The sequence below is a fragment of the Desmodus rotundus genome, chromosome 7 (assembly GCF_022682495.2).
Source record: "Desmodus rotundus isolate HL8 chromosome 7, HLdesRot8A.1, whole genome shotgun sequence".
NCBI classification, from domain to species: Eukaryota; Metazoa; Chordata; class Mammalia; order Chiroptera; family Phyllostomidae; genus Desmodus; species Desmodus rotundus.
Genome location: NC_071393.1, coordinates 98,495,225 through 98,509,469, shown reverse-complemented (window position 1 = coordinate 98,509,469; position 14,245 = coordinate 98,495,225). Strand labels below are relative to the sequence as shown.

At 33.9% G+C, this 14,245-nt stretch overlaps 1 protein-coding gene across 2 annotated transcripts in view; it reads left to right on the top strand.

Annotated features, from left to right (window-relative positions):
* The window catches only part of MAP4K5 (mitogen-activated protein kinase kinase kinase kinase 5), a 91,291-nt gene that overhangs the window by 39,184 nt on the left and 37,862 nt on the right, over positions 1-14,245 (top strand). For both annotated transcript variants that reach the window (XM_053927580.2, XM_053927579.2), the window contains exons 10-14: positions 1,547-1,678; positions 3,533-3,595; positions 5,475-5,556; positions 6,398-6,514; positions 10,859-10,937. In XM_053927580.2, coding sequence (XP_053783555.1) covers positions 1,547-1,678; positions 3,533-3,595; positions 5,475-5,556; positions 6,398-6,514; positions 10,859-10,937 — 473 coding nt within the window. The remainder of the gene's footprint in view (positions 1-1,546; positions 1,679-3,532; positions 3,596-5,474; positions 5,557-6,397; positions 6,515-10,858; positions 10,938-14,245) is intronic.

Sequence of the window (14,245 nt, the reverse complement as noted above, 5' to 3'; positions counted from 1 at the left end):
ATCTTTAAATCAATAAAAAGAATGTTCCTTAGAAACAGTTACTAAAATAAGGCATATAAGTTATCATAAAATATGAAAACTGTTTCCCCCAGTGATGCAAATTCAATAAACAGTAACATTCTGTTATCCCAAAAAATATTTGGAATCCTGGATAATACCTGTTACTATCACTAAATATTTGACAATGAAAGTGGAAATTGGTAGAACAGTTTTGAAAGATAATTTGGCAATAATGTTTTTCAAAAACCTTAAGTAATGTTTATGTTCTAATCTCAGTTCTGCTTGTATTAATTTATCAAAGAGACATACAGATTTATATGTTACAAGTTTTATCAAATTAATTATGAAAAATAGAGGGAGTATATACATATGGAAAATTAGTTAAAGAAATTATGTACATTCGTTCAAATCAATGAAATAAATTGCTGGTCTTAAAAATCCTGTTGTAAAACATGAATGGTCAGTGGATAGGTTTATTACATAATGATAATAAAAGAAGTAGGATTAAAAATAGCATATGCAATATAATATTTTTATAGAAGACATGTATGTGTTTTAAATTTATGGGTGAAAATATGTGAAACAGTGGTTCTCTTTGAGTGGGATAATCTTTTAACTTGTTGTCTTCCATATTTTTTCGTATATTCCAAATTCTCTTCAGTCAACAGGTACCACTTTTAAAATATACATATTTATTTTTAGAGATAGGGGAAGGGATGGAGAAAGAGAGGGAGAGAAACATCAATAGGTCACCTCTCACATGCCTGTGACTGGGGACCTTGCCTGAAACCCAGGCATGTGCCTTGACTGGGAATTGAACCAGCAACCTTTCAGTTCGCAGGCCAGCGCTCAATCCATGGAGCCACACCAGCCAGGGCAACACATAACACTTTTAACAATAGAAGAAAAGCCCCAATAAATATCATTTAAATAAAGTTAAAAGAAAACAGGGGAGTTACACTACCTACAAAATTCTATTCATCACATGCCTATTTTCCTCCTCAGCCTCTTCCCTCCTCGGTGTCTTTCCCTCCTCAGACTGTCCTCCCCTGTGAACACTCTTCTTAATCAAAATTACCACTTTTTTGTTCCCTTGCTATTCTAGATACTAGTTATTAGCTCCCTAGTATATATGTCTTCTGTGTTTATCTTAAGCTCTATTCTGTCTGAAGAGTGGCACACACTCTGCTTTACTTCACCCATCGTGGACTCTCTGGTCACATCTCTGACCTCCATGGGGACTTAGGTGTTCTTGTCACATATTATATAACAAGATTCTTATAACAGAAACTAAATAAGACAGTTTGATTTTTCCTCAGAGCACCAGTATTCAGAAGAGAAGGTTTAAGATTTTTAAATAAATGTAAAGAGTGTGTGTGTCTGTATGTATGAGGTCTTCATAAGTCTTTTCTAGTAAAGTTTCTTCTTTCTCAGCAAATGCCACTTAGCTGCTTTTCCTCCAAGAAGTCTAGTAAATATAACAAAAGTAGCAGATTTTATATCATTTCTAAAAAGTAAAAATGATATATTCACTGATTCCTTCTAGGATGGCCCCAGAAGTTGCAGCAGTAGAAAAAAATGGTGGCTACAACCAACTCTGTGATATCTGGGCAGTAGGAATAACAGCAATTGAACTTGGAGAACTTCAACCACCTATGTTTGATCTTCATCCAATGAGGTGTTCTCACTGTTTACAATTATGCAATTATTAATAGGTCTTATTGGAGAGTGAGATACTGAACACTTAAGTATTCCAAGCTCATTATCAAGTATGGTAAAATAGTAAAGGGACTTGACTTAAGGATAATCTCACCCAACCCCCCCCCCCTTGTATTGCTATTCTAAAACAATAGGGAGGGAATACTCTATACTGTCTGAAGTCTTTTTAAATCTTTACTTTGATTCTTCCATCAATTAAACTTGTTTCTTTTTTTTGGTTTTAAGTAGAATTATAAACAAATGATAGAATACAGATTAGATTATTTATTCTTTCATCATGGTGGGGTTTTTTTCCACTTCTTTTACTTTTTTTTTTTTTTTTTTTTTTAACCTCAAGGGATAAAGAGGTAGTTATGCTTCGTGTAATTATCATTTGCATTTTAGGATAAATTACCTCTGAGGAAAAAAATTGAGAGACTTCTACAGGGTTTTTAATATTTTGAAGGAAAAGATAAATTGGGCTAAAATTTAAACTTTTAAATTTAAAGTTAAAAAGAAAATCAATAGAATGGGGAACTTGTTCTTCTAATATGATAGACAGAATGGTATATATTGCATAAGGAACTCATTCAGAGACTTTATAGGGAAAATATAGGTTGTTTATGAGCAAGTATCAGATACTAAATAACATGGAACACTATTTGACCTCACAAGTAACTAAAGTTATGCAAGTTAAGAGATATCCACATTTAGGTGGAGTGCCAATAAGTGTAGACTCTTAGGAAAACAATTTATACATTATTTGTTATCGGCCATCCAAATGTTTCGGTGATTTCACTACTTGGAAAATTATACTTAGGAAATAATTCAAGAAAAAACTTAAGAATTATCCATTTCAGGATAACAGGGAAAAATCTAAATGTCTAATAGTTGGTGAATTGTTAAGCAAATTATTTAGCAGTTAAGGACAACTGTTGTACATGTATATAAACTAGAGTGACATGGAAAATTGATTATTAGTTTAAAAAAGGCAGAACATAATACTACCTACTACAATGATGTAGTAATTGGTTATTTATTAAGATACAGACTAAAAAGTAAGACCAGAAAATTTGAAATAATGTTTTAGGGTTGTAGGAATATAAACCTTTATTTCTTTTTGAATTTTCCTTTGCATATATGAGTCATTTAATTTTTAAAAGGAGAAAATATCTTCAGTATTAAAAAAAAAAAAACCCTAAGGAGTTTGCTTAGCAACCTTGAAAGGGGTGCTGTGGGAAATAGTGAAATAGGATATTTTAGAACTTCCTTCTTAAACCCTCCATTCTTCTGCCCCTATAGTCCATAGAATATGGATTAAAGATAGACTCCTAGAGAAAGAAAGTCCTCTTGTAGGTTGACTTCTGTATTATTCATGAGAGCATGTGGAAAATTATTGTCCAAAAAGAAAAACAGACTACGAAGGGAATATGATTTTCCTATGCGCCCAGAATAATTGTAGAGGCAAATCTTCAGTTTAACGTACAACCTACATACAGAATGATAGACAACTATATAGATTTTTACTTAAGATATAATACTAGTTATGTATATAACAGTATAGTAACAAAACCCTTCTCTAATGTTTGGTAGCTTTGCTGTGTGAATTAGAGCTTGTTTGAGATGCAAAGATCCTTTCTCTAGCCAGGAGAAATTTTCCATAGGCTTTCCAATATATAAAAAAAAATTAATTTCCGTATTTCATACCAGTTTTCATCATTGCCTATATATGTAGTAATCTTATATAAGTTTATTTCAGAATATTCATTCTGACTGTTAGATGTAGTAATAAAAGTATTTTGGTATTGCTCTTTAACTGAAGTTTTTATTTCAGGGCCCTCTTCTTAATGTCAAAAAGTAATTTTCAGCCCCCGAAACTAAAGGACAAAACAAAATGGTAAGTTAAATAATAATATGTGGATTTGTACAGTTTTACAGTTGGAAAGGGACACAGGTTCAGTTCTCTTATTTTATAGAAGATGAAACCGAAGCCCAGAACCTTTAAACCACGGCTTCACCTGAAGTTACACATTAATTTACTTGCACAGCTATGGCAAGGATCTAGGTTTTCCTGGTCAGTGTTCCTTTATAATGCATTACTCTCCTAAAAAACTCTGATCATATTCTTATGTCTGCCAGCTTGGGTAAAAGGTGTGGTAAGGAAAGGATTTGAAATAAAAACATTAAGATTTTGGAGATTTCATATTTTTAGCCTGTACTTTACTTTAATTAATTACATGGTGACTGTTATGGAAGATGATATGAAAAGGCTTCCCAGATACCATGACACTTAAAATTAATCTACCTTCCTTCCCTAATATTTAAAAAGGTTATTACTTAATGTTTATTCTAATCTCTTCTTTCTAGTACAAAGTAAAGCAGTTTGAATATTGTTTTGGTTCATACAGATGTTTTCAATAGAATGATAAAAATTGAATATTGTTTTTCTGGTAATGTCTTACCACACATTCAGTTTTTTAAAAAACTGCAAATAAGTTTCCAAGTTTTTAAATTCAGTAATTTTTCATCTAGATTACATGGATCTCTTTGAGGGTTGATGGGCCCCCAATATTCTGTACATATTTATATTCATTCTTCTAGTGAGATAGTTCATATTTTATTTAAGATTCTAAGAGGCCTGGTCCCAAAACAGGTTCTAAACTACTGTTTAATTTTTTAAAATTTAATCTTTATTGTATTTTTTTTCCATTGCCATTTAGTCCCCTCCTGTGCATAGTATTACTTAGGAGCCAGGCCATTCTGGGGATGATGCTAGGCATGAAAGGCAAATCACACGGTGGAAATAAAGGAGTTTATATTCTGCTAGCTGTATTCTTTTGTATTGACATGGGCTTCTTCCTATTCCTTGTTACCCAAGTTTTTAAGCAACTGATACTGGAGGGCTTTTTGGCAGGAATGACTGACTATTCATTCAGGAGTGAGTGACTATTAGCTGTAACCACTGAATTCACAATCAGAATCCAGAGAAGTCATACCGTTGGAGTACCTTTGCCAATCTCAGGCCCTTTATGACTCCCTGTTGTCTTCTCCACAAGTCACAAAATGTAATGCAGTGATGTGATTTCTCTGAAGAGAACTGCTGTGTGTTTGCTGTCATTGCTAATGACTAAGGTTATTCTCCTTGGTTCTTAGTCCCTCTTCCATTGGAATTATGGCTTTTAACTAATAATCCAAACATGATTCCTTTGAGTTACGTCTTTTTATTTTCCCCACTTTATTAATTCAGAGGGCAGGAAAACTCTTCAGGTTGCTAAAATCACTCCTCCTTCCTTGCCCTTGTTTCTAACAAATTCAGTGACCTTTAAGGACTTTAAATAGTCTTTTACATTTCCACACTATCTCCATGCCATTCATCTCTTTTGGTATAGCAAAATATTTACATTCTATATAAATTAGGCATTGAGAAAAGGTCATTTTGATTACTTAGTAGAATTCCTGAAACACAAGATTATGCATCCTATAAATGATACAACTATGCATTTCTACTTTTTAGTGTATTTTTTTAGAGCTCTTATATTGCTATTCTCTTAACTAATTGCATTTTACTTCATAGATGAAACTGATACATGTTTTCAAGGAATACACTATGCTTTGGATTTAGTTTTTGGCGTGTATAGAGAACTAAGAGGCCTAAAGGAAAAAAACTCATGGGTTTTAGACTTTCTAACTACTTGTAAGTTAACTTTATTTAGAAACACCAAAAAACTAATATTAGTGAAATATTTATTTTTGTACATGTCTCTTTTTATTTGAAGGTCATCAACATTCCATAATTTTGTCAAAATAGCACTAACCAAAAACCCCAAAAAAAGACCAACTGCTGAAAGACTTCTGACTGTAAGTCATTGAAATTATAGAGGAATTTTCCATAGTTATGCCTTAATTAGGCATATCTCTAGAACAAAAGTATTTAGGTTTTTTAATATAAAAATGTTAGTGATTTCTTACAGCAGGGGTCGGCAAACTTTCTGTAAAGAGCCCGATAGTAAATATTTTAGGATTTGTGGGCCTTATAGCCTTTGTAACAATTACTCAGCTTTGCCCTTTAAACACAAAAGCAGCCACAGACAATACATACACATGGGTATGGCGTTACTACCCAAACAAATTTTATTTACAAAAAGAGGCAGTGCACCAGATTTTGCCTATGGTCTGTAGGTAGTTTGCCAAACCCCACCTTAGAGAAAACTGTTAAAAATGTTGCTGTCATCTAAAATTAATTGCTTTTCTTGACTTCTTTTATAAATTTATAGAATGCTCTGTGTGTATATGTGTTGGCTAAATACTTTTATAATACAAAAAAGCAATGATTATAGCAACCTAAAAAAACTTTATTTAAATGTCTGATTTTCATTGTATGTCTTTGTACATTAAACATAATTTTATCAGTATAATGATAGGAGTAATGAATGTCATTATTATAGCCAAGGTTTTAATTCTACACCTAATATATTCATGTTATAAACTTACCCCACATAGGTTCTTTAGTTTTATAATATATAATTACAGATTCTCTGATTAATCGTTTTTGCTAATATATTCTGTAATTTATTTGTATTAGTAGGCTCCCATATATTTGTCTCTGATATTTACTGAATGGAAAAATACAAATAACATTTCTGTAAGCCATAGATGCAAAGGCATACTCATGATGTTGGTTTGTTTTGTTTTTATTTAGCACACTTTTGTAGGGCAGCCAGGTCTGTCTAGGGCCCTAGCAGTTGAACTTTTGGACAAACTGAACAATCCAGACAACCATACACATTACACCGAAGGAGACGATGATGACTTTGAGGTATTTGCAATCTAATATTTGAAAATAAATGTTTAACATGGCCTTACAGTTTTTTTTCTAATTTCTTCTTTTAAGTTAATTAAAACATTTAGCTACAAATATTAATTAGCAACGTAAACTACACTTATCTTGAATATAATTACCAGTTGATACTTCTTTTTAAAATTGTATAATATGCATAACCTAATCATTTCTTAATCCTAGTTCTTTCCAGGTTTTTGTAGCTTTTTTATTACACAGGTCATTAACAGAATACAAATGATTTAAAAAAATTAAGTTGAGGTTCCCATAGAACATTCGTCCTTTCCAGGACTGGTTCAGAACTATTATTTCTTATATAATTACATGTAGGGCTATTTATAACTATGAGTATGCTTTCCTTCTCTGAAAATATTGTCACTGAAAATATTGAATTACTTTGAATATATCATATTTAATAATATAACTGGTAAATCAGGAATGAGGTGCTTCCTGCCCATTGGTGTGTACCTTTTTATGCCTGTATATACCTATTATATTTTTTTCACCAGTCTTACCCACTTCTTTGATTCCTTTTTATTTTTGTGTTTCTTGGAATCTGTCTCTTCATTTATCTTTATTCTTTTATTTCTTTTTTGTATCTCTGTATTCATTTTTGGCAAGACTATAGAACTAAACTTGATGTGTTGTTATTTACTGAAGAAAATTTTCTACTTCAACTTCTTAAGTTTTAAATTACACCATTTAAATATCATGATAACTACTAACACTCGTTGGGTAGGCATTATATACCAAGTATTAGGCCAAATATTTTCCATATTAACTCATCTAATACTCAGAACAGCCCTTTGCAATAGATTTTATTACTATTCCCATTTTACAAATGAGGAAGTAAAGAAGAGAGAATAGAAGTAATATGGCCAAGATCATATATGGCTAGTAAGTAGTGGAACCAGGATTTTGATCCAGGCAAAGTAACTCTAGATCCTATTCTCTTAGTTAATATACCATCATTTCTATGTATGAACTTAATAGAAATAGTCATTAAACAGTCTTTAAAAACTAATCATTGAAAATGAGTCATTGCTTCATATAGCATAGTTTTATCATAGGTACCCTATGACTATTTTGTTGAAGGTTAAATGAATAGTTGAAAATATTAACTAAATCAGCCATACATAGATAGTTTTTACTTAAAACATCATTTGCAGACTTGTAATAATTCATAATATTTTAATCTCTTAAAAATTCAAAAATTATTAAAATTGTTTTACCTTGAATGTATAATTGGCTATTATTTAACTCCCTAATTAGTCTTTCACTGGGTATGTAAATAACAAAACTTCTCTTGTATTCCCTGTACTATTTTGCTTGGCTTCCCAAATGCACTCTACAACTGTGATAACTGTTATGGACTGGAAAATATAGGGACAAGAAAGGACTCACTGTAGAAGTGATATGTATGCTGAAAACCTGAAGGATAAATTGGAAATAGAGGAAGAGACCAGGTGAAAGTGTTTTGAGCAGAGGGAATAATAGTATGTTTGAAAGTCTGGTGATAAGAGCGAATGCAGTGAATTTGAGGAACTAAAGATAAATTAGTCTTGTTAGAGCAGAAAACAAGGAAGGAAGTGGTGGGAGATTAAGTTACAGAGCTAGACAGTAGCCAGTTTCAAACCATGTTGAAAATTTTAGGCTTTAGTCTAAGGGCAATAGAAGCCATTAAAGGGTGAGGGAATCTCATGATCAAATATCCATTTTAAGATCTTTATGACTTTAGGATGGTGATTCCATTCCAGAAAACCTGTTAAGAGTCTGCCGAAGTTATCCAGAATAGAAATAGTAGTGTTTTAGACTAGGGTGGTAAAGTAAACATAGAGAAAAGCGGACTAATTCAAGATACATATGAGAGATTTGGTGATAGGATGAAGACATGAGGGTTGGGGAGTAAGTAAAGGATTATTCCAGATTTTGACTCGTCAGTTGGGTGACTACAAAAGTGCCATTTATTGAGCATGGAGAAGTGGTGTTGTGGTGAATTTATGGTTTAAATGACTAGAGAAGTGTTTTGGGCAAGCTGAAGCCTCAGGTGAGATAAATTTTCAGTGTGTTCTACTGTGTAATTTTCCACCAGCAGTCATGGGTATCCCAGATGTAAACACAAAGGTAGCTACTTTAACTCATCCAGGGTTGTCATTTTGGCATGCCAGTGTAATGAAGGACAGTAAAGCAAAGGGAATTTAGTATATTGGCAAGGGACTGCTTGAAATTGTGGTCTACCAGATACAAAGTGGATAGGAAGAAAAGTGAAGATAGGAGAAATGTTAATGGAGAGTGAAAAAGTAATGGATCAATGAACTTGAAATTCTAATATGAATGTTTACAAAGTTTAATGAGAATAAATAAGAGTGAACAAAAGGATGAGGAGTTTGGACTATAGTGTGAATTTGTATATCAGAGCTGATGACAGGGCCCAGGGTGTGATCTAAGGAGGAGAGAGTGCACTGAAGTATGGAAGAAGGTCTTTAGAGATGTGTTCAGAAAACTTAAGTCCAGAACAATGGGCTTTTGAAGTCTGTTGGTATGATGGTGGATCTTGAAGTAGAGAAAAAACATAAGCCACTATCTGAGTCATCAGTGAATGAGAAGTCACCAGAAATTTAGTGGACAGGGGTTGAGCTAAAGACATAGTTTCAAAAGGATCAGGAACTTATAAAAAAAAGAGTGGAAATAGTATGCTTCTCACTTACTTAGTGAGCAATATTCTTACGCAGTCTCCCTGCATCCAGTATTTCTTCCTTTCATGTCCCCTTACACACTGATCAGATTACTCCTAAAGATGACTCTGGTGATGCCACTCCCTCTCTGTGAAATCTCCAAAAAATACGTTTGCCAAGAAAATAAAATCAAGAACCCTGGCCTGACACTCAGTGTCTTTTAGAGTCCTACTCCTCAGTCTCTTGCCAGCTTTGTCATCTCTTCACTTAATCTTCACTGTAGCCAGTTAAAAACCATTTCCAATCCCTCTAACACTCCACAGTTTCCTTTACTTGTTGGCTCACTTTGTTCATATCCTTTCTGCTGGCCAGAATGCATTTCCCACATTGCTGCACATCCAGTGCCAGCTTGTCCATCAAGGCCCCAGATCAGATTATAAGTCTTTCATGAAGAACTTTTATACCCCTTCTGGTGAAAGTCATTTCTCTTTCCTCAGGGCATTAATAGTAATTTTCTTAATGAATGGCACTTACAATTTTCTAATCTTACAAGTATTTTGTGTATCGTCTTCCCATACTATAAGCTCTTTGAAGATCTCTGTCTTTGAATCTCTTTAATATTTTATATAGTACGGACATGGAGTAAGTGAATAAACTTTTGAAGTACCTTAGTGTGCCTTGTATTTTTTTTATGTTTGTCCTACAGTTTATAATTAGTAGTCATGTTTATAAGTAAGTGAACATTTAATTGAAAAAGAGAAAGTTTGACCTTTTAACTTTACCATTCAAATTTTTTTAAAGATGAAGAGATTAAGAACTTTAAATTGGTAGTCACAAAATTGTCCCAAGAATGTAAAGTACAGCATAGGGAATATATGTGTAGTCAATAATATGAGGGAAGACCCAGAAAAACCAGAATTATCTCCTACAGGACAGATCTCTTATAGTACAGGTTTCCCCCTCCAGGTGAATGTTCTAGGAACCCATCTGTATCAGTGCACTAGCTGGTATTGTTGTGAGAGGCTGCATTCAGCTTCAGTCAGTTTTTTTTTTTTTTTTGAAGTTTCTTTCCCCATTTCATGAAGTGTGATTTACGAGTGCACCTGTCCACAGTGCGCTGAGCGTCCAGCAGTTTTTGACAAAAAATGGCATCGCCTCTGTGCTGTACCCTCCCTTCACCTGACCTCACCCCCAGGTGACTTTTTTTTGATTCCCTGGATGAAAAACATCCTCAAAGGGAAACATTTTGCCAATGTGGAGAGGTGAAACAAAAAAAGGCAGAAGCCCCAAAAGGCATCAAAATCAGTGTGCTCAAAAACTGTTTTGAGCAGTGGAAAAAAGTCTCGATAGGTGTGTTGCATCGAATGGAGAGTACTTGGAAGGGGACTCAACTTTAGACATGTATGAATAAATACACAATTTTTTATAAATAAATTCCAGGGGGTTTTTTTGGTCCCCGTTCATATTGTAATAACTGTGTATAGTGCCAGGTGGGTACTTGAAATATTGAGGGGACCACTTTGTAAAGTATATGATTGTCTAACCACTAAGATATACATCTGAAACTAATACAAGTAATATTGAATGTAAACTAATTGAAAAGTTTTTTTTTTAAATTTAACTGTGTGTATCATGTTTATATCCACAGCCCCATGCGATCATTCGTCATACCATTAGATCTACAAACAGGAATGCCAGAGCTGAACGGACAGCTTCAGAAATAAATTGTATGTGTTTAGTATACATTTTTCATTGGTGGTTTTGGAGGGTTGAGCTCATTATTCATGTGGTGTTTTGGAATAATAAAATCTCAAGCCAACTGAGTCTGGATACTTTAACATATTAGAATACCTCTAAAATAAGGGTTGTTTTCCTTGTTTATAATGGAATTCCCTTGGTTTACAATAAAATAGTTTTTATTTTTTAATTACAAAGGTAATATATGTTCGTTACAGAAAATTCGCAGGAGGAAAAAAACTAGAAAATCAATACTGCCTATAATCACATCACCTAGTGCCAACCCACAGATAATATTTTGCTGAAATTTTTTCATGCTTTTCCATGTATATTTTTAGATGGCTGAATTTGTACATAAAATTTTGCTTACCAATACTCAGATATATTTTCCACATACTAGCCTGGCCTTTATAACCATTATGTTTGATGGTTACATCCTATTTATTGATTGATATCTTATTGTCAAACAGTTCCTTATTTTTGGACACTTGGGTTGGTTTTAGTTAGTTTAACACTAAGATGAGTGTTTCCTAAAATATATATTTTAAAATGGGAATAGATTTTTATTCAGTAAATTAATCATTGACAGATAAGAGTTTTATATTGACAATATTTGTCATTTTAGCTATAGTAATTTAGAAGAATAGATTTGCAAAGAAGTTTTAAGTATGGATATGTTGACTTAAATGCATGCTTGTTTCAAAAGTCATCTAAAGTATTAGTTTACAGTAAAATAAAATGTAAGTAAAAATTACAAACTATAATGGAGGAAGATAATTTATTAAATGTAAATATCTAGGCTACTTAGAATTATTGCAGATGAACATTTTAAGTGTGAGTTTTCTTGAATCCAGATATTTCTAGCTTTCTGGATACAGCATTGGAAATGTAGGTCAGCTAAGAGTTAGAATGTCGTTCCCTTATCAATTGTTTCAATCATGTCTCTTCATAGTTAAACCAGTAATTCAAGATTTTATCTCTGAGTTAGTCCCAAATTGGTGATGTTGTTATGCGATCTTCTTAATATAATCCCAAGTGAACTCTGGGCTTCAAATACCAGATAGAAAAGTAGCAAAGTTGATATTCCATTATGAAGCGCTCTTTATTTTATGCAGCTGTGTAGTATTCAATTAATGTACTCTAATTTATCCATCTTGTATAATTTTTGGGTGTTGTGGTTATGTTTAGGAAGGCCTTCTAGATGTTAAGTTCATAAAAGAATTTTCCTATTGTTTCTTCTTGTATTTTTACAGTTTCATTTTTTAATATTTAAATCTTTGATAAAAGTATTAATTTATTTAGTAGAAGGTATAAAATATGGATTCAACTTCAGTTTCTTTCCAAGTCACTACCCATTTGTCTCATTGCTATTTATTAAAAACTTAGTATTGTCACAGATCAATTCGATATGCCACCTTTATTATGTACTAAATTACCACATATATTTTAAGACTTTCTGGAAATTTTGTTGCATTAATATCCAGTAGCATACTTTTTTTTTAGGTTTTATTCTTACTTATTTTTATTTTTTGATTTAATCGTTACTGTATTTCTTTCCTCATTACCATTTAGTCCCCTTATACCCCACCACCCTCAGCAGTCACCACACTGTTGTCCATGTCCATGAGTCCTTTTTCCTTTTTCTCAGTAGGGATGTGTATGAAAGGGTGAACAATAAATCTATACTATAAAAATAGACCCAGAAACCTGTTTCCTTGGAAACTTGCAATATTGTATTCAGAAACCCTTTTATTTGAAGCTTTGTATCTAGGTTGAATATTGAAGCTTCTTCTCTCTTGTCAGTGACTTAGATCTTTCAGGCAAAAACAGAATGGTTATTCTAGTGAATATGATTTCATACAGCAAAGTTTCTACAGTCTGTGATTTCAGAGAATGGTATTTCTCAGTCATAAAGCAGTAGTAATTCAGAGAGGGGATCATTATTGATACTTTACATATGCAGCATATCCTTCGGAAAAACATTCTTACTGACTTTGCATTTGGATTTGTGTCTGTCCTGCTAGCTTTATGAATGGCAAGGCAGATCACTTTCTCAGTTTGATCTGTATATGAGTGTATTAGTTAAATTACCTATTTTTTAAAAATTGTTTTGTCATCTGAAAAGTTTGTTAATGGTTGAGTCTAACTACATAGGAAACTAACTGATTACAAGGTATTGAAACCAAAGGAAGATGAGAGACATCCATAAAGAGTGCACCCCAACATTTGCTCTAACTGTATGGTTTTCGCTGACTCACAAGTTTTAGCCAGGTTTTGAACTCATACATTGCACTGACTGGCTGCAAAGAGCAATGTTAAGTATAGGGACTCTATAGGTATCACATATAAGGATAACAAGTGTGGCTGTCAACAATCCAAAGTCTTCCAACTTGCAAAGAAGAAAAAAATAGACTTTCAGCCAAGATGGAGGCGTAGGTAGACACACTGCCTCCTTGCACAACCAAAAGAAGGACAACAACAATTTAAAAACAAAAAACAACCAAACTGACAGAAAATTGAACTGTATGGAAGTGTGACAACCAAGGAGATAAAGAAGAAACATTCATCCAGAGCGGTAGGAGGGGCAGAAATGGGCACCCAGGCAGAGAGGACTCTCTGCATGGCCACGGCTGGCCGACCCAGTGAGGTGGCGGCTGGTGGATCAGGTGGTCCCTCATTCACGTGCAGATAAACCGAGAGGAACAACTGGGGAGTGAGAGGGCGCAACCCAGGGCTTCAACTCGGGGAAATAAAGCCTCAAACCTCTGACTGAAAACACCTGTGGGGCTTGAAGCAGCAGCAGGAGAAACTCCCAGCCTCACAGGAGAGTTCGTTGGGGAGATCCACAGGGTCCTAGAATGCACACAAGCCTACCCACCCTGAATCAGCAGCAGAAGGGCCCAGTTTGCTTGTGGTAGTGGGGGAAGTGACTGAAATCCAGCAGAGAGCAAAGCAAGTGCCATTGTTCCCTCTCTGACCCCCTTACCCACATACAGCGTCACACTGCAGCTATGAGCGTTACCCCGTTCTGGTGAACACCTAAGGCTCCACCCCTTACTACATAACAGGTGCACAGAGACCAAAAAAAATGGCCCAAATGAAAGAACAGATCAAAGCTCCAGAAAAAATACAACTAAGTGATGAAGAGATAGCCAGCCTATCAGATACACAGTTCAAAACACTGGTAATCAGGATGCTCACAGAACTGGTTGAATTTGGTCGCAGATTAGATGAAAAAATGAAGGCTATGCTAAGTGAAATAAAGAAACATGTACAGGGAACCAATAGTGATGGGAAG